This window comes from Lemur catta, chromosome 3, assembly GCF_020740605.2.
Source record: "Lemur catta isolate mLemCat1 chromosome 3, mLemCat1.pri, whole genome shotgun sequence".
In the NCBI taxonomy this organism is placed as follows: Eukaryota; Metazoa; Chordata; class Mammalia; order Primates; family Lemuridae; genus Lemur; species Lemur catta.
In genome coordinates, this window is record NC_059130.1 from 29,116,716 (window position 1) to 29,143,160 (window position 26,445).

Sequence of the window (26,445 nt, forward strand, 5' to 3'; positions counted from 1 at the left end):
AGGAATAGAGACAAAGGAAAATCTGCATAGAAAAAGAATACCTTATTGGGATAAAGGATTTAGAAGTGAGATCTCTTAGGAGATGCTAATTACGTCAGAATGTAATCTGGATAAGGTAGCCTCTGACTACAGAATTTTCTGGAGAACGCAATGCAGCAGGAGGAAACTGCTACTTATCTGTGTTTGGCTCCATTTTAGCTCATACAGAAGACGGGAAAAAGGAGCTGCTGTTCCTCAGTAACGCAAACCCTGGGCAGCTGGAGCGGCTCTGTGCCTACCTCTAAACCACAGTCACAATGTGCATGGAAGAACATGGACGTTTCCTTTAAGCTGGACCCAACCAGATGGAATCACTACACAGGAGGAGCAGCCAGGCCCCCTGTTTAGGGGATTGGACAAGACTACAGTTGGCTCTGGACCTTCATTGAAATGAGTTCCTTGTGAAATGACTGTGAACATGTGGCAATAAGATGTTGTCTTCTTCCTGAAACTAATACCGGTTTATTGGATGTGATTTTCACATTTAAGATAATCATAGATCTTTTCCTTAAAAAATTAAATATATTTCTTAAAGTGTTGTGTTAAATTTATAATATGGAAAGAGCCTTCAGATTGGCCAAATTGAATTTCTCTGGTATTCTGCTTGTTGGGGATCTGAAGAGACTCAATTCTACAGAAATTTCCAGTGGTTCTGTTTCCTAGACTTTATTCAGTTCAGCAGATCAAGATTCACAACTCTTCTACTTCTCCCTCCCAGACACTTAACACTCACTTTCTATTTATACTTTTATCCCCTGATGATCCCTGGGAACCATAACTGAAACTCCAGCTGTTTCTGGCACAGCGCCTTTCTACACATTCCTAAGAGAATTAAGCACTGAACCCGTTCAGCATACATTGTATACAATGAATTAACTTATCTTTAATGCATACAGAGTTCTATCTATGTACCGTCCCTTGGGATAATTGAGAAAATAGTGACCTCAGATCATTTAAAAGAGTCACAATTTTGATTCCCAGCTCCATCACTTATTAGCTGTCTGTTTTAGGGTCTCTTAGCCTATTTCCTTCTCTAATTTCACCTTATCTATGATTGATGTCATAATAATGCTAAACTTGCGGAGCTTTTGAAAGAATTAAATCACATATGTAAAGTGCCCTAACACATAGTAGGTACCCATTAACAGTAGATGGCTGTCTTTATAACTTGGATTTTATGGTGCTTTACTTGAAGAATTTCCTATCAGGAATAGAACTTCCACCCCTGAACCAACCCCCAGTCAACCATAGTGGTAGCTTTACAATTTGTCGGTTTAACTAGCCTGATGCTCGAGCATCAGATGCAGACAGCAACTTTAAAGAGACGTTTAACCAGCTCCAACTGGAAACGTTAAATTCCTGTAACGAAGCCTTTTTTATGTATCTCATAGTGGTTCTGCTTCTCTGATTGCGCCTTGATTGATGTACCTCCCCATGTGAATCATTAAACCTTTAGATTTATCTTTTTAACAACTCAAACCCATTTCCTCTTCATCCTCACTACCACTGCCTTCATACCCCCTTCACTTCTTGTTTGAGTTACTGTAATCATTTGCTAATTTGTTTCTCTACCTCCAACCACTCTTTTTTTAATTTTTTATTTTTGAGACAGAGTCTCCATCTGTGGCTCTGGCTAGAGTGCTGTGGTGTCATCATAGCTCACAGCAACCTCAAACTCCTGGGCTCAAGTGATCCTCCCACCTCGGCCTCCCAAAGTGCTCGGATTACAGACTTGAGCCACATGTGAGCCACCATGCCAGGCCTCCAACTACTTTTGACTCCTTCCCATCTATCTTTCACAGGCTGCCTGAGGGAGCTTTCAAAATTCCCCTAATTGATGTCATTTAGCAGTTCTATTATGCCTTCATTCTCATTTATTTTGCCATGTACATGTTACAAATTTCAAACCATACAAAAACATACAGTCAACCCTCCTGCATCTATGGATTCAACCAACCATGAATTGAAAATATTTTGGGGGAAAAAAATGTCCATAAAGTTCGAAAAAGCGGCTCATGCCTATAATCCTAGCACTCTGAGAGGCTGAGGCAGGAGCATCACTTGAGGTCAGGTGTTCAAGACTAGCCTGAGCAAGAGCAAAACTCTGTCTCCACTAAAAAAAGAAAAATATATAGAAAAAATTAGCCGGGCATGGTGGTGCACACCTATAGTCCCAGCTACTAGGGAGGCTGAGGCAGGAAGATTGCTTAAGCCCAGGAGTCTGAGGTTGCTGTGAGCTAGGCTGATGCCACGGCACTCTAGCCCGGGGGACAGAGTGAGACTCTGTCTCAAAAAAAAGCTCCAAAAAACAAGACTTGAATTTACCATGTGCCAACTACTGTGTTAAATCCACAAGAACATGTAATCCTAGCCCTCTGGGAGGCCGAGGCGGGTGGATCGCTCGAGGTCAGGAGTTCGAGACCAGCCTGAGCAAGACCCCGTCTCTACTAAAAATAGAAATAAATTATCTGGAAACTAAAAATATATATAGAAAAAATTAGCTGGGCATGGTGGCGCATGCCTGTAGTCTCCCCTACTTGGGAGGCTGAGGCAGAAGGATTGCTTGAGCCCAGGAGTTTGAGGTTGCTGTGAGCTAGGCTGACGCCACGGCACTCACTCTAGCCCGGACAACAGAGTGAGACTCTGTCTCAAAAAAAAAAAAAAAAAAATCCACAAGAACAAAGTGATGTGTAGGCATTGTATTATAAGTAATCTAGAGATGATTTGAAATATATGGTAGAAGGGGAGGAGGAAGAGGAGAGAGGCAAAAACCTACCTATTGGGTACAATGAACACTATCTGAGTGATGGGCACGTTTCTAGCCCTGACTCAAGCATTGTAAACCTATCTGTATAACAAAAACATTTATACCCCCTTAATATTTTGAAATAAAACAATACAGTATATGGTACAATATGCATAGGTTATTCAAACACTATGAAATTTTATATAAGGGAATTGAGCATCTGAAGATTTTTGTATCTAGGGTTGGGGGTGGTCCTGGAACCAATTTCCCACAGATACCACAGACAACTATAATGGAAAATGAGGCACCTTCTCTTTCTCCCAGTTCTTTTCTAGAAGCAACTGTTACCAAATCCTAGACATAAAAATTCTATGCAAAAAATATTTTAAAAAACACAAAATTGTACTCTTCTCTATACCTTAGTGTTTCCACATGTTTCTTGGAAAGGTGTATCTGTCACGATTCTTTCTTATAAATTAAGTGCCCACTCAAACTAATTTAAAAGAAAGGATTAAGTAGCACACAGAACCCCGAAAAGGGCAGTGTCACAGGCTCTGCAGCCACAGACGCCCAGAGCACACCAGAGGAGGAGAGTACCGGGGTAAAGACACCACTGCTTCTATGAACATCCACGCTGCTGGCCATAGTGCTCACGCCTATAATCGGAGCACTCTGAGAGGCCGAAGTAGAAGGATCTCTTGAGGCCAGGAGTTTGAGACCAGCCCAGGCAACATAGTGAGACCCCCCACCCATGTTTACAAAAAATTTTCCTTTTAATTAAAATAAACCATCCACATTGTAGCCTATGTTAGTGACAACGGCAGCCAGTCCCCACAAATTCCCCACAAAAATAAGATGCCACTGCTCTTACCAGAAGATGCTTACTGGTCAGGACCTGCATCATTTTGGCAAGCTTGATCCTTAAGCTACCAATGAGGCTGGGAAATGCTTCCCCCTGAATTCATAAGCATATGGAATATTAAGGTGTATGTCTACACCATAGCTGACATAGAAAGTCTCTGCGGAAGGATTACCTCAATACTTTTGTAATTAGCTAAATAGAAATTCTTAATTTTTCCCCAAATACTGTATCATAATCTCCCCTCTCCAGTCCCCTTGTTTTTCTTAAGACCCTTCTGTAGTCCTGATCCTCATGCCCTGATTTTTATTGTCCCCATGGTAAGCTGCTACACAGCTAACCTCTTAGGGCTTCTCCTCATCACTCAAGTAGGTTGGATCCAGATTGGAAAAGAAGTAAAACAGCTTTTATTTTTAGATGACATAATCTTGCATGTAGAAAACCTTAAGATATCCCCAAAAAAGTCTACTAGAACTAAAACAAGTTCAGCAAGGTCACAATAATTCAAGGTCAATATATTAAAATCAATTGTAGGCTGGTCTGAATGCAGTGGTGTTTAAACTAATTGATCACAACCAGTTACAGATTCCTTTGTTCCTTCTCCACTCCCACTGCCTCACTTGACTAGCCTACAAAAAAAAAAAATCAATTGTATTTCTTGATATTAGCAATGAAAATCCAAAAATGAAATTAAAATAATTCTAAGTACTTAAAAGAAGTGCAAAATGTACACTAAAAACTACAATATATTATGGATGGAAATTAAAAAGGTATAAATAAATGGAAAGCCAGCCCATGTTCATTGATTGGGATACTCAATAGTGTTAAAATGGCACTTATCCCCAAATTGACCTATAGATTCAATACAATCACTATCAAAATTTCAGGTCAGGGGTGGTGTGGCTCACACCTGTAATTCCAGTCATTTGGGAGGCCAAGGTGGGAGGATTGCTTGAGGCCAGGAGTTCAAGACCAGCCTGGCAATATAGTGAGACCTCATCTCTACAAAAAATAAGAAAAATTAGCTGAGCGTGGTCGCACATGCCTGTAGTCAGTCCCAGCTACTTGGGAGACTGAGACAGGAGGATAGCTCTAGTCCAGAAGTTCAAGACTGCAGTGAGCTATAATGGGTCCACTGCACTCCAGCCTGGACAACAGAACAAGACCCCATCTCTAAAAATATATATATATATATATTTACATTTACGATATTTTTAAATATTATTAATGCTTTTTATGTTATGGTCTGGGCTCTTGATTCTGTTCGATTGGTCTGTTCCAATTTCACACTATCTTTAAATATCATGTTTATGAAAAATGTCTTACATTCCTAAGTCCACAATAAGACTTAAAAGGGGGAAGGATGAGTGTTAGGGGTGACAGAAAAATGACAGCTAATAACCGTGACTACATTTTTTTAAAAAACAAAACAAACAAAACTCTGTTCTTCAAAAGACTCCTTTAGAAAATGAAAAGGGTCAGGCATGGTGGTGAGCGCCTGTAGTCCCAGCCACTCCAGAGGCTGAGTTAGAATCCCTTCAGCCCAGGGGTATGAGGTTGCAGTGAGCTGTGATTGCACCACTACACTCCAGCCTGGGCGACAGAGCGAGACCCAGTCTCTATTTAAAAAAAAAAAAAGAAAGAAAGGGCCAGAGTGGGAGAAAATATTTTCAACAGAGAACTAACAATGGCCTTGTATCCAGAATAAAGTACTTTTGCAAATTAATGAGAAACATACAAGCTAAGAGAAACATGGACAAGATTCTTGAACAGGCAGTTCACTAAAAATGATACCCAAATGACCGATAAACATAAAAGGTTCTCTCAACCTCATTAGTGATCAGGAAAATTAAAACCATCATGATAATGATTAAAGTTTTTAAATGTTGGTAAGGTTATGGAACAGCAGACGAAAACACTCTTACACTAGTGGGGCCATTGTAAATTGGTATTTTATAAAACAGCTTGTTGTTATTTACCAAGTTTGAACATACACAATCTTCTGACCCCAAAATTAACACTCCTAGGTATATACCCAAGAGAAAAGTTGCTCATAGGAACAAGAATGTTAATCGTAGCACCTAACAACCAAAAATTGGAAACAATCCCGAAGTCTATTATTAGCAGAATATATTCTTTGTTGAATAGACCACTTGTGGTCTATTCATACAGTGGACTATTCTGCAGCAGTGAAAATGAGCTATAGGTACATGCAGTAATAGGGGTGAATTTCACAAACCATATTGAACAAAGGCAAGACCCCAAATAATACAAACTCCGATTTCTTTACACAACGTAACAGATACAAATAAATATAGGTAGATGTTAGATAAACAAATGACAGGCTAGCTCACAGGCTTAGAAGTCAGGAACTGTGTGACTTTTTGAGGGGAAGACGTTGCCCAATTGGGAAGCTTTAGGGAGCTACTTCTTTTTTCCGGCAAGGTTTTATTTTTGTCTGAGGAGCTATTAGCCAGCAGAGATATTTCCACGAAAAAGGACAAAAGCTGTAAGAAGGAATAGGAAGACAGCCTTCCGTGACACGCGCCAGGGCCGCCCCACGTGAAGCTCTAAGGCACCAACCTCCAAATTACGCCCCCCTCGCATGTAGGCTCCCGTGCCCGCAGCTTCCGGCGAGGCCCGCGGAGTCCCGCCTCTCGTTGGCAACTACAGGGAAGCAGGATTGGTTACGTCAGCGAAGAGGGAGGGAATGATGGGCGGTGCCTCTAGAGCCCAACGAATCGTTTATTCAACGGGAAAGAATGTGCTTGTGAACCAATAGGACTCAGAGAATGAGGCCCCGCCCAGAAGCCTGCCAAGCCAATCGGCTAGGAGCAGCGAGTGGACCGGCAGGGGCGGTGCAGGGCGGTATGGCGGGCGGGGTCCGGGAGGTGCTCACACTGCAGTTGGGACACTTTGCGGGTTTCGTGGGAGCGCACTGGTGGAACCAGCAGGTGAGGTCTCCCGGCAGTTGCCCCCGCGGAGCCTTTCGGAATCTACAGTTCTGACTTCCGGCCTGCCACTCTCGCCGTCTCTGAGCCCCGTCCTCCCTCTGTGCCTCCCCAGGATGCTGCGCTGGGCCGAGCGACCGATGGCGAGGAGCCGCCGGGAGAGCTGTGCCCCGACGTTCTGTACCGTACGGGCAGGACGCTCCACGGCCAGGAGACCTACACGCCGCGACTCATCCTCATGGATCTGAAGGGTGAGGAAGTGGTAGGGGTCAGCCGATGCTGTTTTTCCCTTTTGTATGCGGAGTCTCTAGCATCCATTCCCTTCAAGACCCTCCCACCTTATTGGGCCGAAGAACCAGAGATAGGAACTACCCATAGTATGCCAACACCCGAGGGACGCAGGAAGGCCAAACTTTACTCTGCTCAAGAGCCATCTCTGGAATAGGCTGCTAGTCCCTGTAGACAGTGAGATGTTGAACTGTAGCACTCCTGTAGGACCAGTGGGTGTGCCTTTTGCCCCAAGTCCCACAAGCTAATGACTAAACTGGAAACTGAAGGATGGAATCTGGATTCTCCTAGACCAGAGTTCTCCCCACCCCCAACTAATGTATATCCAAGAAGGCTTGTAAAAGCCCTGCGCTGGAGGGATGGTGACAGCAGGTTGTCAGGTGATCAAAGGATTAGCTGAAGGGAGGGAGAGGGTGCCCTAGGCTTTGACCTAACATTGCTTATTATTTCTGTACAGGTAGTCTGAGTTCCCTAAAAGAGGAAGGTGCACTCTACAGGGACAAACAGCTAGATGCTGCAATAGCATGGTGTGTATTTGCTGTATGGAGAGGGGTGGGGAATATGTATGTGCACAGAAAGCTGAAGAACTCATCATAGTGAAAGTTTCCTTGATCGAACTCCAATCTCTTTCAGGCAGGGGAAGCTCACTACACACAAAGAGGAAGTCTATCCCAAGAACACTTATCTCCAGGACCTTCCAAGTGCAGAGGTGAGGGCCTCTGCCCTGAACCATGCTAACCAGAGTGCCTCTGCTGGGGAAGATAACTGCCTTAGAACGTTACTTTGGGAAAACGCACTTCTCTTCCTGAGGACGGCCTGAACTGACTACCTGACTACCTGAACAGAAAGGAGGCTGTGGGGTGTGTCAACAAACTCAGGGAGGAAAAAGCAGCCTTTGCCTCTAAACTGCCTGGAACTAAATGTAGATTTTTCTTACCCCTCCTAGGGAGTACGAAGCAGTGATGGTGTCTGGAGGGTCAAATCCATTCCCAATGGCAAAGGTGAGACTTCCCCAGATACTGATGGATGGGGACTGGGGCAGAGCAGGAAGACAGAAAAAGGTACATTTCCTCTGCTTTTTTTCAGGTCCCCTGCCACACACCACTGCTACAACGTCAAAACCACCTATCCCCACAGAGGGCAGCATCAGAGTCTGGTCAGATTTCCTCAGAGTCCATCTCCATCCCCGGAGCATCTGTATGATTCAGAAGTACAACCATGATGGGTATGGGGACCTCAGTCTGTGAGGCAAGAAACTTGGGTTGGATGAGCCTCTTGAGGCCATCTTCCCTGCCCTCCCCCAAAACTAAAAGAGATTGAGGAGTGGAGGAGGAGGATTCTAACTCTTGGATTGTGTTTATTTGTGGCAGGGAAGCAGGTCGGCTTGAGGCTTTTGGCCAAGGGGAGAGTGTCCTGAAGGAACCCAGATATCTGGAAGAGCTGGAGGACAGGCTGCATTTCTATGTGGAGGAGTGTGACTTCTTGCAGGTAGCTGTGTGCCAAGGTGGACCCTTAGTGTAGAAGATTTTCTCATCGTACTCTTTAACTGTCTTTCATCATTCACCTCTGTCCAGGGCTTCCAGATCCTGTGTGACCTACATGATGGCTTCTCTGGGGTAGGGGCTAAGGCTGCAGAGTTGCTACAAGATGAATATTCAGGGCGAGGAATAATAACCTGGGGCCTGCTGCCTGGTCCCTACAATCTTGAGGTGAGTGGAACTTGCAAGAAAACACAGTCACAGGGTAGGGAGAGAGAAATAAGAATCCTGATCAGACAATTGCTTAACGCAAACTACGCTCTCCTCTTTCACCAGGAGCCCCAGAAAAACATCTATCGCCTGTTAAACACAGCTTTCGGTCTGGTGCACCTGACTGCTTACAGCTCTCTTGTCTGCCCTTTATCCTTGAGTGGGAGCCTGGGCCTGCGACCTGAGCCACCTGTCAAGTTCCCTTACCTGCATTACGACGTAAGGACCAGTGCTCTTGTTTTGATTGCAGCTGGCCACAGGGCCTCCTTATACTCCCCAAGTCAGCCTGTATCTGATACTGGCTCTGTTCTTCAGGCCTGAGCTTGAACTCAGCTGTGATGTGGCCTCTCAGATCACACTGTCCTATGCTTGTCTAGCCTTGAGCCAGATACACCCCTGATTCTTCCCCCAGACCTTTCTGCCATTAATGCTTTGCTTCCAAACATTGTTTTCCAGGCCCCAAAGGCTAAATCCTCCTCTCCATGCCCTCTTTATAGGCCACTCTGCCCTACCACTGCAGTGCCATCCTGGCAACAGCCCTGGACACAGTCACTGTTCCTTATCGCCTACGTTCCTCTCCAGTTTCCATGGTTCATCTGGCTGATATGCTGAGCTTCTCCGGGAAAAAGGTATGAAGCTTTGTGAGGAGTTGGGTCAGTGCTGACAAAGTTTTGTAACCTGTTCTCTTCCTTATCTTTAGGTGGTGACAGCAGGAGCAACTATCCCCTTCCCCTTGGTTCCAGGCCAGTCCCTTCCTGATACCCTGGTGCAGCTTGGAGGAGCCACCCCATGGACCCCGCTGTCTGCATGTGGGGACCCTTCTGGAACACGCTGCTTTGCCCAATCAGTGGTGCTAAGGGGTATAGACAGAGCATGCCACACAAGGTGAGGACTGGTGCGGTCCCTAGGAGCCCTTGTCAGAATTTGTTTTATGTCCTTTTCTCCCTAATGTCTCTGGGCATCCTAATGATATTCCTCCTTCCCTATTCCACAACCCCTATTTGAAAAAAAAAAAAAAGAAAAGAAAAGAAAAGAAAAGCCCTGACCATCCTGATTCAGCTGATAGCCTGATAACATAAGAATTCCTTGTTTCTTATTAATGCTGCCACATGAATAAGGTGTTTTTGGCTTTCTTCTCGCAGTCAGCTCTCCCCAGGGACACCTCTGCCCTCCCCTCTCCATGCGTGTACCACTGGGGAAGAAGTCTTGGCCCACTATTTACAACAGCAGCAGCCTAGAGTCATGAGGTCAGTATAATGGCTTGCTCCTGCCCTTTTCGGAGACTTTAGACCTCCTTTGACTTCTTGCTTACTCTACTATTACTCTCTGCCCCCACAGTTCTTCCCATCTGTTGCTGACTCCCTGGATGGTGGCCCCTCCTTACCCCTGTCTCTTCTCCTCGAGCTTCAGCCAGCATCCTGTGGTTCTCAATGGTTCCCTCAAGGGGTCAGGTATGTAGAATGTGCAGAAAACTGAGATTTCAAGTATGGGAGAGGTTTTACTATTTCCCTTCATGCATTAAAAGTACTTAAAAAGTTCACAGTTAACATTCCTTTATTCACCCTATGGCTCCTGAGAAAAATGCTTTTCCTCTGGAGTATTGATATCCTAAGCGGACAGTACACAAAATTTATTGAGTTTACTTTACAATCAAGTCTACCCAGGGCCCAGACTTCCCTATCAATACGATAGAGTCCCAGGGTAGAATAACAATCCATTTACAAGTCTCACTTCTCTCTCCTGTCATAGCAGTGGAAAGCATCCCAGTGTTTGGGGCACTGTGCTCCTCTTCATCCTTGCACCGGACCTTGGGAGCCTTGGCAAAAGAGCTCACCAAACTCGACCTGCGACGTTGGGCCAGCTTCTTGGATGCTGGAGTGGAACAGGATGACATAGAGGAGCTGCTGCAGGAGCTACGAAGCCTGGCCCAGTGCTACGAGGACGGTGATGGCCTCACAGACTAAAGTTCCAGAGTTGGGGAGAGGAGCTAGTTTGCAATAAACTGCTGGATGCAGGAGCCCAGTGTCTCGGGACTAGCTACACCCACATATGCATTTATCATATTTAGAAACACTGATTAGATCACAGAATAATAAATATGTGCCAGCAGACCAGAAAAAAAAAAAAAAGTAGAGAAATCTGAGTCCCACTGTCCAGTGATGCTATTTACAAAGTAGACTTGTAGATTTGTACGGTCTTCATAAAAGACCTTGAACAATGCATAGGATGGCCAAGCCCCCTGGGCCCCACTCCCCCCAACCTTACTTTGTCCTTGTCCTGAGTTCCTGTTCTCCAGCTCTGTATACTGAGCCCAAGGATTGTACAAGCAAAGTACAACTACCCTCTCCTCCAACGTCCGGGTGCCTGTTGGGTTTGGTCCCATGAAGATGACACCCAAACATTCCCAGAGTCTCACTCATCCAGCTCTTCCTCAGACAAAAGGTCTCCATGGTCAGAGAGCTGGTCTGTATTGCTGGTACTGGTTGCATCATCCTCATCCTCAGAGCTGGCCTCACAGGCAGTGTGGAAGAGCTGCATGAGTTCTCGAAAACGGTGGGAAACCTAGGAGGAGAGAAGAGCTGTATTTACTGTTCCTTAGTAACGTTTTTTTTCTTAAGAGATGGGGTCTCACTATGTTGCCCAGGATGGTCTCGAACTCCTGGGCTCAAGCGATCCTCCCACCTTGGCCTCCCAAGTACCTTAGGAACATTTTAACATTTATTAAGTACTATATACCAATTTGAATTTTTTTTAGAGACAGGGTCTCACTCTGTCACCCAGGCTGGAGCGCAGTGGTACAATCATAGCTCACTGTAACCTCGAATTCCTGGGCTTAAGTGATCCTCCTGTCTCAGCCTCCCGAGTAGCTGGACTATAGGTGCTGGACTATAGGTGTGCACCACCACGCCCTTATTTATTACACACAGCAAGGTTGTGACAGCTGTGTCCTTATAGATAAGGAAACTAAAGAGGCTAAATATTTTGTCCAAAGTCACACTCCTCCTAAAAACAAAACTGGAATGGAAATTTTGGGCTTCGGCATCAAAATCTATTGCCCTTTCTCTTCTTCTAGAACCATTATCACCCTGACAAGTCAAGCGCTTCCTTAAGTCAGACCTTTATAATAGCCAGTTAGTGTCCTGAATTTGCAAATCCTTCTTTTGTCTTTCTGCCTCTTAGTTGGCCACCCTGTCCTCTTCTTGTCAGACCTTCTCTTGGGCTCGTCTAGGGTTTGAAGCTTCGGCAGGGCTTCCTCAGCCCCACTTACCTCAGCAGGGCTCTTATTTCCCAGCTGCTGGGAGATGACGCTGAAGGTCTGTGGCTGTGCTCCTTGCTCCTGGCACATGGTGAGAATCACACGGTCGGCTTCTCTGTAACCCAGGTATCATGATTAATGCTCAGGAGCCACACAAACGTGTTTCTATGCTCTTTCCAAACACACACCATCCCTCCTTACCTACCTTGTCCATAGGACAACCTTCTCCCCAGTGGAGCTGACCTTGCTGTTGTTGGCACAGAATGTAGCTTCTGTGGTCTTTGGCTGCTGCTCCCCCTCTGGCCCCTTGCCCTGTATTCCACTGTCTTTGGCCAAACCCCCTCTAGGGGCTTTGGGAGAAGTTTCTGAAGTGTCAATTCCTGATGAAGATTCATGGACAGGGGACATCCCATCTGCTGTCTTCACCCCAGCTCTGCTTGAGGGCAGCCAGCTCTCTTGAGTATCTGGTTTCCCAGACATAGGTCTTTCTAAGTCTCTGGTTCTTGAGGAAACAGGACTCGAGAAGGAGGCAGAGGGTTCAACAGTGCCAGGCAATTTCTCAGTTTTTGATACATCCCAGACCAGCATCAAAGCCTCTGACTCACCCACTGCCTTTTGGCCCTCCCTCTCTTTCTGGCGTCTAAGGGATGCCTTGGGGCAGGAGAGAACGTCAGGCCCAGCCTGGTTTCTCCTAATAGTGTATGGTACAGCTCCAGATTTGGAGGGAAACTGAGGAGTCTCTGGTGAGCGAGGTGGTGGGCCATCCAGAAGGAGCTGTTCTGTAAGAAGGACTTCTTGAGGGGACAGCAAAGTACTCCCCACTGGCAATCCTGCTTAGGAGGAAAATAAGGATCTAAGGGTGTGGACAAGATCAAGATGTACTTAAGGACTAAAATTACCATAGAGTCACTGTGACAAGCTACCGTGATAACATTCTAATTTATAAGAGTGGGGTGGAGGTGGGTGAGTGAGTAAAGTCACTTATGCAAAGACAAAGTCCTGCTGCCAAAGCTAAGAATGACTTGAGTCCTTAGAATGTAGATTATAGTAGATTTGGAGATATGGAGAAGGGCTTCAGGAATGGGAACACAAGAAGAGAATGCTGAATCATCTCCAACTTGTAGCACTCTTAATTCTGCAAAGGAAGTGAGGCCATAGGAAAGAAAACAAAGGCTGAATAGGAGAAGGGTTTCCTGTTGGTCTATCACTGAAAGAAGTAGTGTGTGTATCCCTGGAAAGGCTGTTATTTATCCAGACTCATAGAGATTCCTGCCTGAAGTATGGGAGAATGAGGGAAATACAGGGAGAGGGCTGAGCTGGCCTGGGATGGCAGTCAGATCACTCACCTGGAAGAGGCATCTCTCCCTTTCTGGTGGTCCTGCCAGTCCTGCTCTGGGTTGCCTCAATGTTCTCCCGCTCCTCTGGGGTTTCCTCTTCCATCACGTCCTTGCCCTGCCCAGCATCCTTAGCACCAGGCATAGGACTGGCCTCTCGGTGGGGGCTGCTGCCCACCAACTCATGGGGCTCCTTGCTCTTGTAGGATTTGTTGTCATAGACCTGTAGGGATGGCATTCTCGGTCAAGGTGTCCTGACTTCCTTATGTCTTAGGGGCCCACCAAAGGAAGAAGCCCCTGCCTGATGCTCAGCAAGTCGACCAACATGCATGCCTGCTGCAACAAATTATTTTTTTAAGAGATGGGGTCTCACTCTGTTGCCTAGGCTGGAGTGCAGTGGCTATTCAGAGGCATGATCACTGCACACTACAGCCTTGAATCCTGGCCTCAAGCAATCCTCCCGCCTCAGCCTCCCAAGTAGCTGGGACTATAGGTGTCAGCCACCGCACCTAGCTAGTGCTCCAAGGATTTTAAATGGCCCAGAGTATAGTACTGGATCCCACCAGTACTTCCCTAACCAAGAAGTATATTTTTGCTGCCAACCAACTCCACTCTAGAGAACCATATTACCTTTAGAGTCTGTTTACCTAAACACAGTTTAATTCATTTAAAAAAAAACTAAGAGAAATTCCAAAAACTTTAGGATTCCCTTTAAAAAACAAAATCCATCATATATTTCGAACAGGTTCTATTTATTTTGCATATATCCACTTATATATATATACTGAATATTATCAATATGTGTATAATCTCTTTAGGAATTCAATAAAGTATCAATATTTGGTAGCAAACAATACCCCAAACAGACAGCTCTGATAGCCCTTGGTACCTTCCTCACCTTGCTATTACAGTGGCTACAGTTTCTCCTTTTGTTCTTCTTCAGCTTAGAATCAGGACCTCCTTCATGGCAGGAACAAGCACAGTCCTTTGCCCCATCTGGCCACTCAGTCTCCTAGGAGATACCTGGGCTTGATTAGCTGCCAAGTATTTTCAGTACCAAGAGAGGAAGCTAAGTTGTGAGCCATCTGAACAACCCCCCTGCCCGCCCCACCTCCTCCCCTCCCTTTCTCTTTTATGTACCATCTCATCACATTGCCTAGGGGAAATCAATAAACAAAACTAGATTAAGACCTATTATGAATCCTTGAAACAATCCCTACATGACCCAAAGACTGACATATCCCAATTGCCCAGATGTTTCAAGAACTATTTAAGTCAAATACAATCTGAGCCAAAGTCACTGGAGAGCTCCATCATAAGATAGGATCTACTCACTTGTCTGTCTTTGTTTCTGTCTCCCTGTGCCTTGAGCTCTCCCCTCTCTTCCAATCCCCTTGAGAGAGGGCTTTGTACATACAGAAAGCTCACTCAATGATACTCTCTCTTTAATAAACCCAAGATATAACCATTATTATAATTTATGATGAAGAAACGGAAACAAAGAGAGCTTAACTATGTTGCTCAAGGCCATTCAGCTCCTAAGAAGCAGCTTAGTAAAGAGTAGAAGAGACATGGATTAGAAAGAGCAGTGAATGCAAGCAGACTTTGGAGCTAGATTACCTGGGTTCAAATCATCACATTGCCACTTATTAAACATAAGACCCTGGCAATCGCCTCTCTCTGCACTTCACTTACCTCATCTATAAAATGCAAACAATAGCAATTTTTCCATAGGATTATTGTGAGAATTAAATGAGTGACTAATCCCTGTAAAATACTTTCCAGCAATAGCTGATACTTTGTAATACAAATAAGTATTAGCTGCAATCATTATTCTTTTTTTTTTTTTGGAAACAGAGTCTTACTCTGTTGCCCAGGCTAGAGTGCCGTGGCATCAGCCTAGCTCACAGCAACCTCAAACTCCTGGGCTCAAGCGATCCTCCTGCCTCAGCCTCCCAAGTAGCTGGGACTACAGGTATGCACCACCATGCCCAGCTAATTTTTCTGTATATATTTTTAGTTGTCCATATAATTTCTTTCTATTTTTAGTAGACGAGGTCTCGCTCTTGCTCAGGCTGGTCTCAAACTCCTAAGCTCAAACGATCCACCCACCTTGGCCTCCCAGAGTGCTAGGATTACAGGCGTGAGCCACCACGCCCAGCCAATCATTATTCTTTTTAAGAGATGCAGCCTCGCTGTGTTGCCCAGGCTGGAATGCAGTGGCATGATCATAGCTCACTGCAGCCTTGAACTGCTGGGCTCAAGCAATCCTCCTGCCTTTGGAGTAGCTGGGACTATAGGTGTGAGCCATTGCACCTAACCATTATTAACAACACAGGGAATCTTGGTTCTGTTTCCTTACATGAACAAAAATGAAAAGGTTATGACTCAAGGGTACGAAAAATAGCTCTGAGCTAGAGAGAAAAGGGAGAAACAGCCCTCTAATGAGGGAATCATGGGACCTCCTCAGCAACTGCACTGTTTTCCCATGGACTCTGCATGTTCATATCAGTCTGACCTTTGGTTCATGCTCCATGATTGTCTCAGATCCTAGAGGCTTTGGACCAGAAATTTTGGACCATACTAAGCCAGAGAAATGTTTAGTGAGAAAACTCAAGGCTTGACTCATGAAAAACGGATAACCCTCAACAACGTGGCATACCTTATCATGATTTTGGACCCCAATCTCTTTTCTTCTTTTGTTCTTTGAGGCTGTGGGTATCTTGGGAGGTTCGTCTTCCTCTTCCACATCAGGCAGTGCCACTTCTTCAAAGCCATCAAACTGGGGAGGAGTTGGTGCCACTCAGCACAGACTCTAGGCCAATATCCCTCCCACATGTGGCCTTTCCCCCTTCACAACCCTACTGCAGCCTCAGGGCCTGTACCTCATACTCTTTCTCCTCAGTCCAATTGATCTCTTCAAAGTCACCCATCCGGCTAGCTGCTGGGCGCAGATGGTCAAAGAAGATGGAGAACTCATCTTGTAGGTGGTCATGGCCCTTGAGGAGCTGCCACATCTGTGTCTTGAGCTGAGGAGAGTTGTAGAGGAAAAGATGAAGTCTCTAGATCCTGTCTAGGCCACCCATTCAAAGCAATGCCATACACTTTCATGTTCTGCTTTCTTAGTCAACTGAGAGACACACAGGGGCTCTCTTTGAAAGCAAACTTTCCTCTCCCTCCTCGCCTGCCTACAGGCAAGGGGTATTATACAATGCTAGGTTTGATTCCTAATATTTATACTCTCCACTGCTGCCTGCACTACTGATCTCTAGCTAGGGCACTAACCCAAGCAGAGCAAGGACACAGGCTCCTCCCAGGTTCTAAAACCTCCTCCCACCCCCAACCCTTTTTTCCAGGATAGAGTCTCACTCTGTTGCCCAGAGTGGAGGGCAGTGGCACAGTCACAGCTCACTATAGCCTCAAATCCCTGAGCTTAAGTGATCCTTCCATCTCAGCCTCCTGAGTAGCTGGGACTACAGATCCATGTCACTATGTCCAGCTAATTTTAAAAAAAAAAATTGTTTTTTGGCAGAAATGAGGTCTTGCAATGTACCCCGGCTTATCTTGAACTCCTGGCCTCAAGTGAACCTCCCACCTTGGATTCCCAAAGTAGCTGGATTACAGGCGTGAGCCACCACACCTGGCCCAAAACCTCCTTCCTTAAACATCCCTTCCAGGGCACTGGTGGCATTCCTGAGCCTATGAAGATCAGTAAGGCTCCGGTTTCAGGTGGCAGTTTCTCCCTATCCCAGTACTTCATGCTTTACGTACACCTAGTAAGTCCTTGCCTTCTCTATCTCCTCCAAGAAGCTCACAGTACTCCAGAGGCAAACAGATATGGAATAGGTTAGGGGAAGAGAAAAGGGAAGGGCCTGAGGCCCAGAAGACAATAGGAGGGAAGCAGGACAGAAGAATACCTCAGCGACCTCCTGGGGAAGGCAGTCTGCACAGCCTTGGAGGACCTTGATGATCTTCTGGTGGTGTGAGGGGTTCTCTGCAAAGCAAATCTCCAGCTGCCGAAGGAACTTGCGACTCTTCTCAAAAGCTTGCTGCTCCTCAAACTACCAGAGTGGAAAGAGGGCAAAAGAGGAGTCATATACAGCCAGAGCAGGACTTGCGGGTTCTAAAGAAGTAATGGGGGATGACAGAACCCTAGTTTACAACTGTGAGATCTTATTTAAACCCCTGGCACCCATCTACCTAGGGCCCCTAGGGGCTACCAACTCAAAATAACTAAGATGTGAATAAAAGATTCAACAGATATGCCTGCTTTGAGTTGTTTATTTTATGTTTTGTTTTTTTCTTTTTTTTTTGAGATAGAGTCTCACTCTGTTGCCCAGACTAGCTCACAGCAACCTCAAGCTCCTGGGCTCAAGCAATCCCTCTGCCTCAGCCTCCCGAGTAGCTGGGACTACAGGCATGCACCACCATGCCCGGCTAACTTTTTCTATAATATTTTTAGCCATCCAGATAATTTCTTTCTATTTTTTAGTAGAGATGGGGTCTCACTCTTGCTCAGGCTGGTCTCCAACTCCTGAGCTCAAATGATCCGCCCGCCTCAGCCTCCCAGAGTGCTAGGATTACTGGCGTGAGCACCTGGCCGAGTTGTTTATTTTATGGATTGTGAAATCAGACTCTCAAATCACGTGGTACTTCATAATTCACAAAGAATTTTCACATATACACTCATAATATCCTCATAATGCCAGAAAAGAAGATGGGTATTATATACATAATCATCTCATTGTTATTTAACTACCATAATACTATCAGAATAATCTCATTATTCCAGTTTTTATCAGTCATAACAAGGAGCCCAGGACTATTGGGATACTATTCATGATTAGACTCTCATTCTTCAACATTTCAAATGTCACCTTACCACAATGGCCTCCCCAGACCACTTGTATAAAACTGCAAATACAGTTTTATTATTACATTACTACAACCCTCCAGTCTGCTTTCCTGCTTTATTCTTCCATAAAGCATGATCACTATAGAACATTATATACTATGTATTTCACTGTTTATAATTTATAATAATATATATACTATACGTTTATATGTTTCATGGATTATCACGACTTTCCCCATGAGAAATTGAGTCTTTTTTTAAATTGCTATATTCCTAGCACCTAGAACCTTGTCTGGCACTCAACAAATATTTAAATGAATATTTTACACCACTGAATGCCAATTTTACACCCATGAGGAGCACACGAGAAATATGACTTACCTAAGGTCTCCATTGGTAACTAAAGGTAAAACCCCTCATTTGCCATGTAAAAAAAATGGGAGAATGGGGTTGGGAAGATCATCCATTGAAAGGTAGAGGCTCTTATCACTTTGGGCTAGGGGAAGGCTATCCGTCTGGAAGCAGTTGGGAGACTGGAACAGTCTTACTCAACTCCATGCAATCCTAGTGTCACTCTGATCCAGAAGCCTGGTGTACTGTTTTTGCCTTTCTACTTACTAATCCACATGCCAGAGCTTGCTCAGGTAATAGGAAAGCAGCAAAATCCTTCAAGAGCTGAGGCCAATCTTGGAGCAGAATTTGCAGGCTTTTATAGAGATCCACAGCTGTTTGCCTCTGGGTACTTGACTCAAATTCATAGATGACCTGAAGGAAGTCCTCATACTTGCCAGGGATATGCTGTAGGGCTTCTCGAACCTATACAGGAAAACTTTCAATCATCAACACCCTTTCTTTGGGCCAACAAGAAGCAAGGGTACAAGGGAGAAGCTCCAAGAATTATCAGAGGCTACCCCTCCAACAGATCTTAATATCTAACTGTTAATGGAAGACACTGAGCAATGAGCAAGGCAGAGATCTTTTTTCGGTAGTAGGCAACCAAAAAACCTTCATTTTCTAAGGACCACAGCCCTATCCACAAACCGGGAATGCTTTTCTCTAGGCCATAGCCCTAATCTCTTCTTCCTGATTTCAGCCCCATAACAAAACAGATAAGAAGTATTTGTACATGTATTCCAGCATGGTGTCATTTGAGAGTAAATAATACATAAGTTAGGAATGTTAATAAAATATTAGAAGACAAGAAAAAGCCACGACTATCACTGCCAGTATTCCATTTTGCTGGTGGGGATAAAGGAACCAGCTAGTTACCAACAGAAGGAGACAATTATCCAGGACACTACCAGGAACAGGTTGTTTCATGTCTGAAGACCAAGGTACATCCCTAAGATCCACTCTCTGGCCATTGTAACAACTGTCTTCTCCAGCCAAGGGCTGAGTAAAGGTCCTTATTAGCCCACCCAGTAAAGGCACAACCTCCCATTAATGATGGTGGTATCATCCTTCTGCCAATCTCTAGGCTACAGAGGGATGACGCTAGGGTACTAACAAACAGCATACTTATGACTAAACTCTGTGTCTCCTCGTGGTTCACTTACAGAGATATTTTGCCAAAAAGCTAAGACAGAGGCACATAAGGCCTGATGTGCGGCCTGAAAAACGGACTTCCATTTTTAAAACACCTCCCTAGAAGGAGAAACAGCCACATTCAAAGGGACTGGCAGTAACAGGAAGTAGCAATTGCCTACCCTGGTCAGATAAGCCTGGGCAAAGGCCAAGTCCTTCTGCTCCCTGAGTGGATCCCGTTCGAGAATGTCCTCATCATACAGCAACAGCAGCTTGGAGGTGTCCTTACTGGCCCGAGCCCGACTTCCTCGCTTATTGCGGGCTCGATGATTGCTCCGGCCCTTTCCAGCAGCTTTGATGCTTTCTCCTTGGAGTACACGTGAAAAAGATTGTTCCTCTATCCCTGCAGCCCCTACTCTCCCCATTCCAGCACATGTACCATCCATCCAAATCCTACTCAGTGCTATGGAGCAACTCAGGAGAAAAGTTGTTGGGAAAACAGTATGAGAAACAAGTCTATCAAATCGGTTCTATGAAGAGTCTGCAGCATAACAGCATTAAAAACTGGGGAGACAATAAGATAATTAGCTACTGCATATCAACAAAGACAGTCTAAACAAGTGAGTGTAGCCTTATGTTGGCCTTTTTCAAGGGACTATGTCTTTTTTTTTTTTTTTTTTTTCTTTTGAGACAGAGTCTTACTCTGTTGCCCAGGCTAGAGTGAGTGCTGTAGCGTCAGCCTAACTCACGGCAACCTCAAATGCCTGGGCTCAAGCGATCCTATTGCCTCAGCCTCCCGAGTAGCTGGGACTACAGGCATGCGCCACCATGCCCGGCTAATTTTTCCTATATATATTTTTAGTTGGCCAGATAATTTCTTTCTATTTTTAGTAGAGATGGGGTCTCACTCTTGCTCAGGCTGGTCTCAAACTCCTGACCTTGAGCAATCCTCCTGCCTCGGCCTCCCAGAGTGCTAGGATTACAAGCATGAGCCACAGCGCCCGGCCAAGGGACTATGTCTTGATACAGAGTAAGTGGTGTGTTCTGAAAAAAAATATCGCTCTTAGACTCACACATGATAGATAAGGTAAGAGCCAGTATAAAAATGTGGATGAACCCATATACATAAAACATACCAAATTAAAATTTTCTGAGCAAAGGTACCACATTAAACATCTGTTTTGGGGAAGGGAGGTTGTCGAGGAGATCCATAGAATTTCCTCTGGAAATCCTCTAACTGGTTTACAAGCTACTCACTCCGCACACTGTCCTGTAGACAATGAGGCTAAGTGAGAGTGGTCTTTCTGTACAGGTTTGCCAAACTCACCTGGTGGAGTTCTGCTGGTCTCCACTTCTGGAGCAGTCTTGGGGGAGGCAGAGGTAGAAGGTGGCTTCTCAGCAGAGTCTCCAACTGCTTCATCAGTCATTTCATCCTCTTTCTGCAGGCTTTCCATTCCTTCTGTTTCCTCTTCCTCTTCCTCTTCCGGCTCAGAGTTCTCCTCCTGGGAATTCTCTTCTTCAGACTCACCCTCCTGACTCATGCGCCTTTCAGATGCCAGCCAAGTCAGTTTCTCCATTGTTTCCTGCAAAACCCTCCACAGAATACTTATAATGGCTCCTAGTGGCTCACAAAATGCTGACAGCACAGAGCTATATCAGGAGGATCTGAGGTTGAACAATGGGAGGCCCACCACAGCTATCAGAAGCCTGATTGCCTGAGTCACAGAATCCCAGGGATAGCTGAGATTGGGCTTGATAACAGAAGGGGGGAAGAAGATGCCTTTTGCAAGGTTCTCCAATACCTTGGAGACAGTTTTCCATTGTCATGGCCCATAATTATGAATTGATTTTTTTGTTTTTGTTTTTTAAGACAGAGTCTCGTTCTGTTGTACCGGCTAGAGTGCAGTGGTGTCATCATAGCTCACTGCAACCTCAAACTTCTGGGCTAAAGCAATCCTCCTGCCTCAGCCTCCCAAGCAGCCAGGACTACAGGTGTGTGCCATGATGCCCAGCTAATTTTTTCTATTTTAAATAGAGACAGGGTATCACTCTTGCTCAGGCTGGTCTCGAACTCCTGAGCTCAAGCAATCTTCCTCTCTCAGTCTTCCATACTGCTAGGATTATAGACATGAGCCACTGCACCCAGCCTTCAGAGCTATTCTTTAAGGCATTTAAACTGGTGCTAAGGTGATTCGATTTAATGTTTAGATGAGCTTAACTCAAATATAAGAAGTGAAGTTTCACCCCTTTCTTCTCATTTTACCTCAACCCCAAAATTATGTCCCATGATGCATTCAAAAGTCAAATACAAAATGATTTTAGGACTATCTATAGTGTAACAAGCAAGCAGATGACATATTAATAAATCACAAAATACTTTAAAATATTTTCCAGCTCTCACCTGGAGTTCCGGGACAGAAAGCACAGATTCTTCAGAAGCCGATGACATCTCATCTTCTTCATCTTGGGTGAGGTCATCAAAGTCCTCTTCTTCCTCTTCATCTGGCCCATCCTTCTCTCCTCCAACTTCTGGCCCAGCTGGGGTCCCCACTGACTGACCATCAACACTGGAAGAGTCTTCGGGTTTCCCTGGGGGACTAAGCATCACTTCAGAGTCCATGGAGGACGAAGCATTCTTTGGTGATCCTTTGCTCACATCTCCCCCTGAGTTTCCTTCATCAGGAGGTTCTTGAGAAGCTGCAGGGGTTTTACCTGCCTGACTCCTCTCCTCTTCCTTCTGTAAAACTGTCGGTTTCTTCACCTCTCTAGCACTGCTCAACTCCCCACTTGGGGAGCCAGTGTCCAAATCCATAGAGTGTTCTTCTTTGATTTCATCGCAAATGCCCTGCTCAGGGGATCCACTGATTTCCTCCCCAGCATCTTCAGGTTCCATCTTGACAATTTCCTCTAAATCCCCAGAGGGAGAGTTTAGAGATTCCTGGAAGCTCTGAGGCAGTGGCTCCAGAGCTTGCTTTCCCTCCTCTGTTTTCACAATAGTCCAGTGATAGGCACTGTTCTCTGATAATCCTTCCTGGCACACTCTGTCTGCTGGTGGGGGCCCTGGGCTATGCTCCTCTTTGGGGAAAACAGTAGCACAGAGAGGAGATAGTTCCTGGGGTTCTAACTTGGGTTCCAAGCCTTGAAAGGTATTTCTCCCTTCAGCCAAAGGACAGGCAATGTCCACATTCACTTGGGCCTTATCTTCGGGGGTGGATGGTATAGGAAGATTCACAGAGTTGCCAGAAACAATTAAGGGTGAGATGGAGGAGGCCATAAGGGGCTGGTTCAAAGGACAGGGGAAGGAAGTAGAGTTAACCAAGAGGGTGGTGATGGGAATAGTCTGAAGACTCTGGGCCACAGCTGCATTGACAGGCTGGATCATGTTACAGCCACTGCCAAGGCTCACAATCTTCACAGTGGTGGCAGGAACAGTGAAGATAACAGGTGCAGAGTGGATGAGGGGGGCAGGTTTCATACAGGGAGAGGCCTTGGCCCCTTTTCTCTTTGAGGGTCTCCGTCTCACACACGGCTTTCGAAACTTAGAACGGGCAAGGGAGGGCAGCATTACCTTGGGCACAGGAGCAGAAGAGAGCAAGGTCTGGGACTCAGACAGAGGGAAGCTTGTCCTGGCCTCAGGGAGCACAGCAGGCAGTGCTGCAGGGGACTCAAAACTATCACCCTCATTGACCCCCAGTGGAGGGACACCTGGAACTGTCTGTAAGACAGTAGCTGGTTGGATCAGGTGAGGAATCCGGACTACCATTTTGCTTGGAGGGGCTTCTGACTGAGTTGACCTGGCTGGTGATTTCCAAGGGTTGAAACTAGGCTGGAGAGAGGGGCTGGGTCGGATGAGGAGGGGCTTCAGGACTGATGATCGCTTCTGTCTCCAAGCCTTCCTGGAAAAACGGTTGGCAACTGGCTTCAGTTTCAGGACTACACCCTTAGGCAACAGCAGTGGATACCGAGTTTCACTCCGCAATTCCGAGATGTCTTTTTCTAGGCCTCGATCTGAGTTGATTTCAGTGGTTCCAGTCACATTTCCAACCTCTCTGGCACCATCAGCTATGTGCCGCAGTTCATCCTGGATGGATGGCAGACTGGCCTATTGGGAAGAAGAACATTCTGATCCAGCACAAGTCAGAATTTGGGGAAAAAAATAGGGCTTTCTAGATTTTAGGGACCTTTCCGAGAGTCTCAAGACATCTTTCCAAGAAGGATTTTTCTACATATCAAATTTCTATGAAGACTACATTCCAATTATATACTCTAGAAACTGTTCTCTGAATTTCCTTTAGAAAATTATCATTTTAGCCATTATTTTTAAAAGGTTATAGAATCACCTGGGGGAAGGGCAAGAAAGTAAGGGAGGAAGAGTGAATGACGAAGATTTCTTAAGTCCTAGTTCTACAACTAAAGCATCAGAAGATTAAAGTAGCCCTTGATATTTCTGCCAGAATTTTCAGTGACCTTTTGTCTCCTACAGACTTTGAGGAGGAGGGTTGTACCTTTAACCAGAATGGGAGCCGGTGTTCTTCCCTCTCTATAGGTGGCTTCCACTGATGTGGCTGGATCTCTTCACAGCACTTTACTAAGATTGGCAGCTGTTTGGTCTTCTTATAAAACTGAGTATGAGGAAATAAAGCATGAGTTACACTTCTTCCAGAAACACTGCTCTGTCACCTGGGGAATGAGGTGGTTTGAGATACATACACACAAAATATCCATACACATGCATATATAAATAGCATATGCAGAATATTTCTCCATTTCAAATTAAACTAATCTCTAATTAAAGATTTTATAATTACTCTGTATCTTCTAACTGATGATGTCCATTCTGGTTGGCAGGAAGGGGAAAGTTTAGATCACCGAGAAAAGGGGGCAAATGGCCAGAGTAATTTTTTTTTTTGAGACGAGAGTCTTGCTCTGTCACCCAGGCTAGAGTGCAGTGGCATCATTATAGCTCACTGCAACCTCAAACTCCTAGGCTCAAGCAATCTTCCTGCCTCAGCCTCCTGAGTAGCTGGAACTACAGGCGCATACCATGACACCCGTCTAATTTTTCTGTTTCTAGTGGAGATGGGGTCTCACTCTTGCTCAGGCTAGTCTCGAACTCCTGAGCTCAAGCAGTCCTCCTAACTCGGCCTTGCAGAGTGCTGGGATTATAGGCATGAGCCACCATGCCTGGGCCAGAGTAATTTTATATAATATCTGCTCCTGCTCAGCAGCTGCAATGATAGTGGCATAACCCTCATCTTGGATATATGGAAGCTTCCTTTTAAACAAACAATAGTATGAAGGGCAGTAGAAGGGAAGCAGAAGAAGAAAAGAGAGGCCAGGAATTTGAGACCATTCTGGGTAACATAGTGAAACCCTGTCTTTACAGAAAAATTTTTAAAAATTAGCTAGGTATGGTGGTGCACACCTGTAGTCCCAGCTCCTCGGGAGGTATCATGTGAGCCCACTTGAGGTTATAATGAGCTATGATTGTGCCACTGCACTCTAGCCTGGGCAACAGAGTAAGAGCCCATCTCTTAAAAAAAAAAAAGAAGAAGAAGAAGGAAGAAGAATAAAAGAAGAGAGACTGAAATAGTTCTATTTCGAGAGTATATGAAGAGGAGAATTAAACTTAAACCACTGACAATAAGCATCCACTCATTCAACATACATAGAATGTTTTCTTTGTGCCAGGCACTACGCTACAAGCTAAGGACACAGATAAAAGAAACAATTCCCATCCTCAAGAAGCTTACAGATTAGAGGGAGAGATAGTCAAGTAGACCAATAATGACATTCTACACTGAAAAAAAGTACAAAGACGTGCACAAAAAATGACACACAATTCAAACTTGGACAAAAAATTTTATCTGGAGCAGGTACAACTAAAGATGAATCTTAATGGAACACAACTTGCTATATGAGGCAGGGGAGGGCAGAGTATATACTTCATGTGCAAAATAATGAAACATATTTAAGGAACCAAAGAGAGATTGGTCTGGCTAGAATTAAAGGAATGTGGAGAGACTACAGGAGACAAAGTATCAGATGTAGGCAGGGCAGGCCTTCTGTGCCATGCCAAGCAGTCTGAACTTTACCCTGAAGGATTAGATAGAGACATCTATGGCAGTGATACTAAGAGCCAAATCAATGGGGCCAGAATTAGAGACACCAGTTAGAAAAGAACTGAATTAATCTAGGTATAACAAAGGCCTGAATTAAAGTAGTGGGCAACAAAGTAGAAAATAGAGTAAGAAAACCAAGGACTTGGTGACTGATGACATACGGTCGTGATCAAGCAGGAGGAGTCAAGGATAACACCCACGTTTATGGATTCAGAGAATGGCTAGAGTGCTAGACAATAATGTCATACACAAGGACAGAGATCACAGAAGGAGTAAGCTGGAAGAGGGGAGAGTTTGCTATTGGTGGTGGCGGCAGCAGCAAAAACTGGAGGGTACAGAGACATAAGTTCAGTCTGAGGAGTCAGTGAAGCAATCAAGCTGAGAAATACTTTAAACAGTTGGCTACACTAAGCTGGAGCTCACTGGAGCTCAGGAGAGAAATCTCAACTGAAGATACATATGAGAATTATCAGAAGACAGACAACACCGAAAATCACGGATTTGGATGAGACCACACACTGAATTCACTGTGAAGCACTGATGTTTAAGGGTAGAGCAGAGTTCGAAGTAGAGTTCATGAATGAGCAGCTTGTGATACAAGCCCTGGTATCACAGAAGATAACAGGGAGTTTGAAGAAGGAATGAATGAACTACAGCATCAACTGTAAAGTTAAATGGGATAAGAAAAGCATCCATTGGATAGGCCAATTGGGAAGTAATTAG

General features: G+C 45.1%; 3 protein-coding genes across 10 annotated transcripts in view; 2 read left to right on the forward strand and 1 right to left on the reverse strand.

Moving 5' to 3' along the window:
• Positions 1-573, forward strand: part of DAP3 (death associated protein 3) — a 32,600-nt gene extending 32,027 nt beyond the window's left edge. The window contains exon 13 of the mRNA XM_045545323.1: positions 199-573. Within this exon, the coding sequence (XP_045401279.1) occupies positions 199-284 (86 nt within the window). The 3' untranslated portion in view covers positions 285-573. The remainder of the gene's footprint in view (positions 1-198) is intronic.
• Positions 574-6,472: 5,899 nt separating this feature from the next.
• MSTO1 (misato mitochondrial distribution and morphology regulator 1) lies at positions 6,473-10,648 on the forward strand. Of its 2 annotated transcripts, none has more exons than XM_045545320.1 (14): positions 6,473-6,598; positions 6,711-6,846; positions 7,341-7,410; positions 7,517-7,592; positions 7,830-7,884; positions 7,970-8,108; positions 8,254-8,371; positions 8,458-8,592; positions 8,698-8,850; positions 9,129-9,260; positions 9,332-9,516; positions 9,774-9,878; positions 9,970-10,082; positions 10,381-10,648. In XM_045545320.1, exons 1-14 carry the CDS (start codon positions 6,515-6,517, stop codon positions 10,593-10,595), a joined length of 1,716 nt encoding a protein of 571 aa, XP_045401276.1. In that variant the 5' UTR covers positions 6,473-6,514; the 3' UTR covers positions 10,596-10,648. The 2 variants fall into 2 exon arrangements, with proteins under 2 accessions (XP_045401276.1, XP_045401277.1); XM_045545321.1 differs by having other exon boundaries at positions 6,508-6,598; positions 9,970-10,086; positions 10,357-10,648.
• Positions 10,168-26,445, reverse strand: part of GON4L (gon-4 like) — a 75,400-nt gene continuing 59,122 nt past the window's right edge. For 5 of the 7 annotated variants that reach the window (XM_045545315.1, XM_045545312.1, XM_045545314.1 and 2 more), the window contains 13 exons: positions 24,106-24,222; positions 22,002-23,702; positions 20,928-21,183; positions 19,783-19,967; positions 18,695-18,892; positions 17,139-17,282; positions 16,107-16,250; positions 15,884-16,003; positions 14,120-14,233; positions 13,234-13,444; positions 12,093-12,720; positions 11,900-12,002; positions 10,563-11,193 (listed from right to left, as the gene is read on the reverse strand). In XM_045545315.1, the coding sequence (XP_045401271.1) occupies positions 11,044-11,193; positions 11,900-12,002; positions 12,093-12,720; positions 13,234-13,444; positions 14,120-14,233; positions 15,884-16,003; positions 16,107-16,250; positions 17,139-17,282; positions 18,695-18,892; positions 19,783-19,967; positions 20,928-21,183; positions 22,002-23,702; positions 24,106-24,222 (4,071 nt within the window). In that variant the 3' untranslated portion in view covers positions 10,563-11,043. Of the gene's footprint in view, positions 11,194-11,899; positions 12,003-12,092; positions 12,721-13,233; positions 13,445-14,119; positions 14,234-15,883; positions 16,004-16,106; positions 16,251-17,138; positions 17,283-18,694; positions 18,893-19,782; positions 20,165-20,927; positions 21,184-22,001; positions 23,703-24,105; positions 24,223-26,445 lie in introns of those variants that run through there. The other 2 variants (XM_045545313.1, XM_045545319.1) reach the window with 2 other exon arrangements.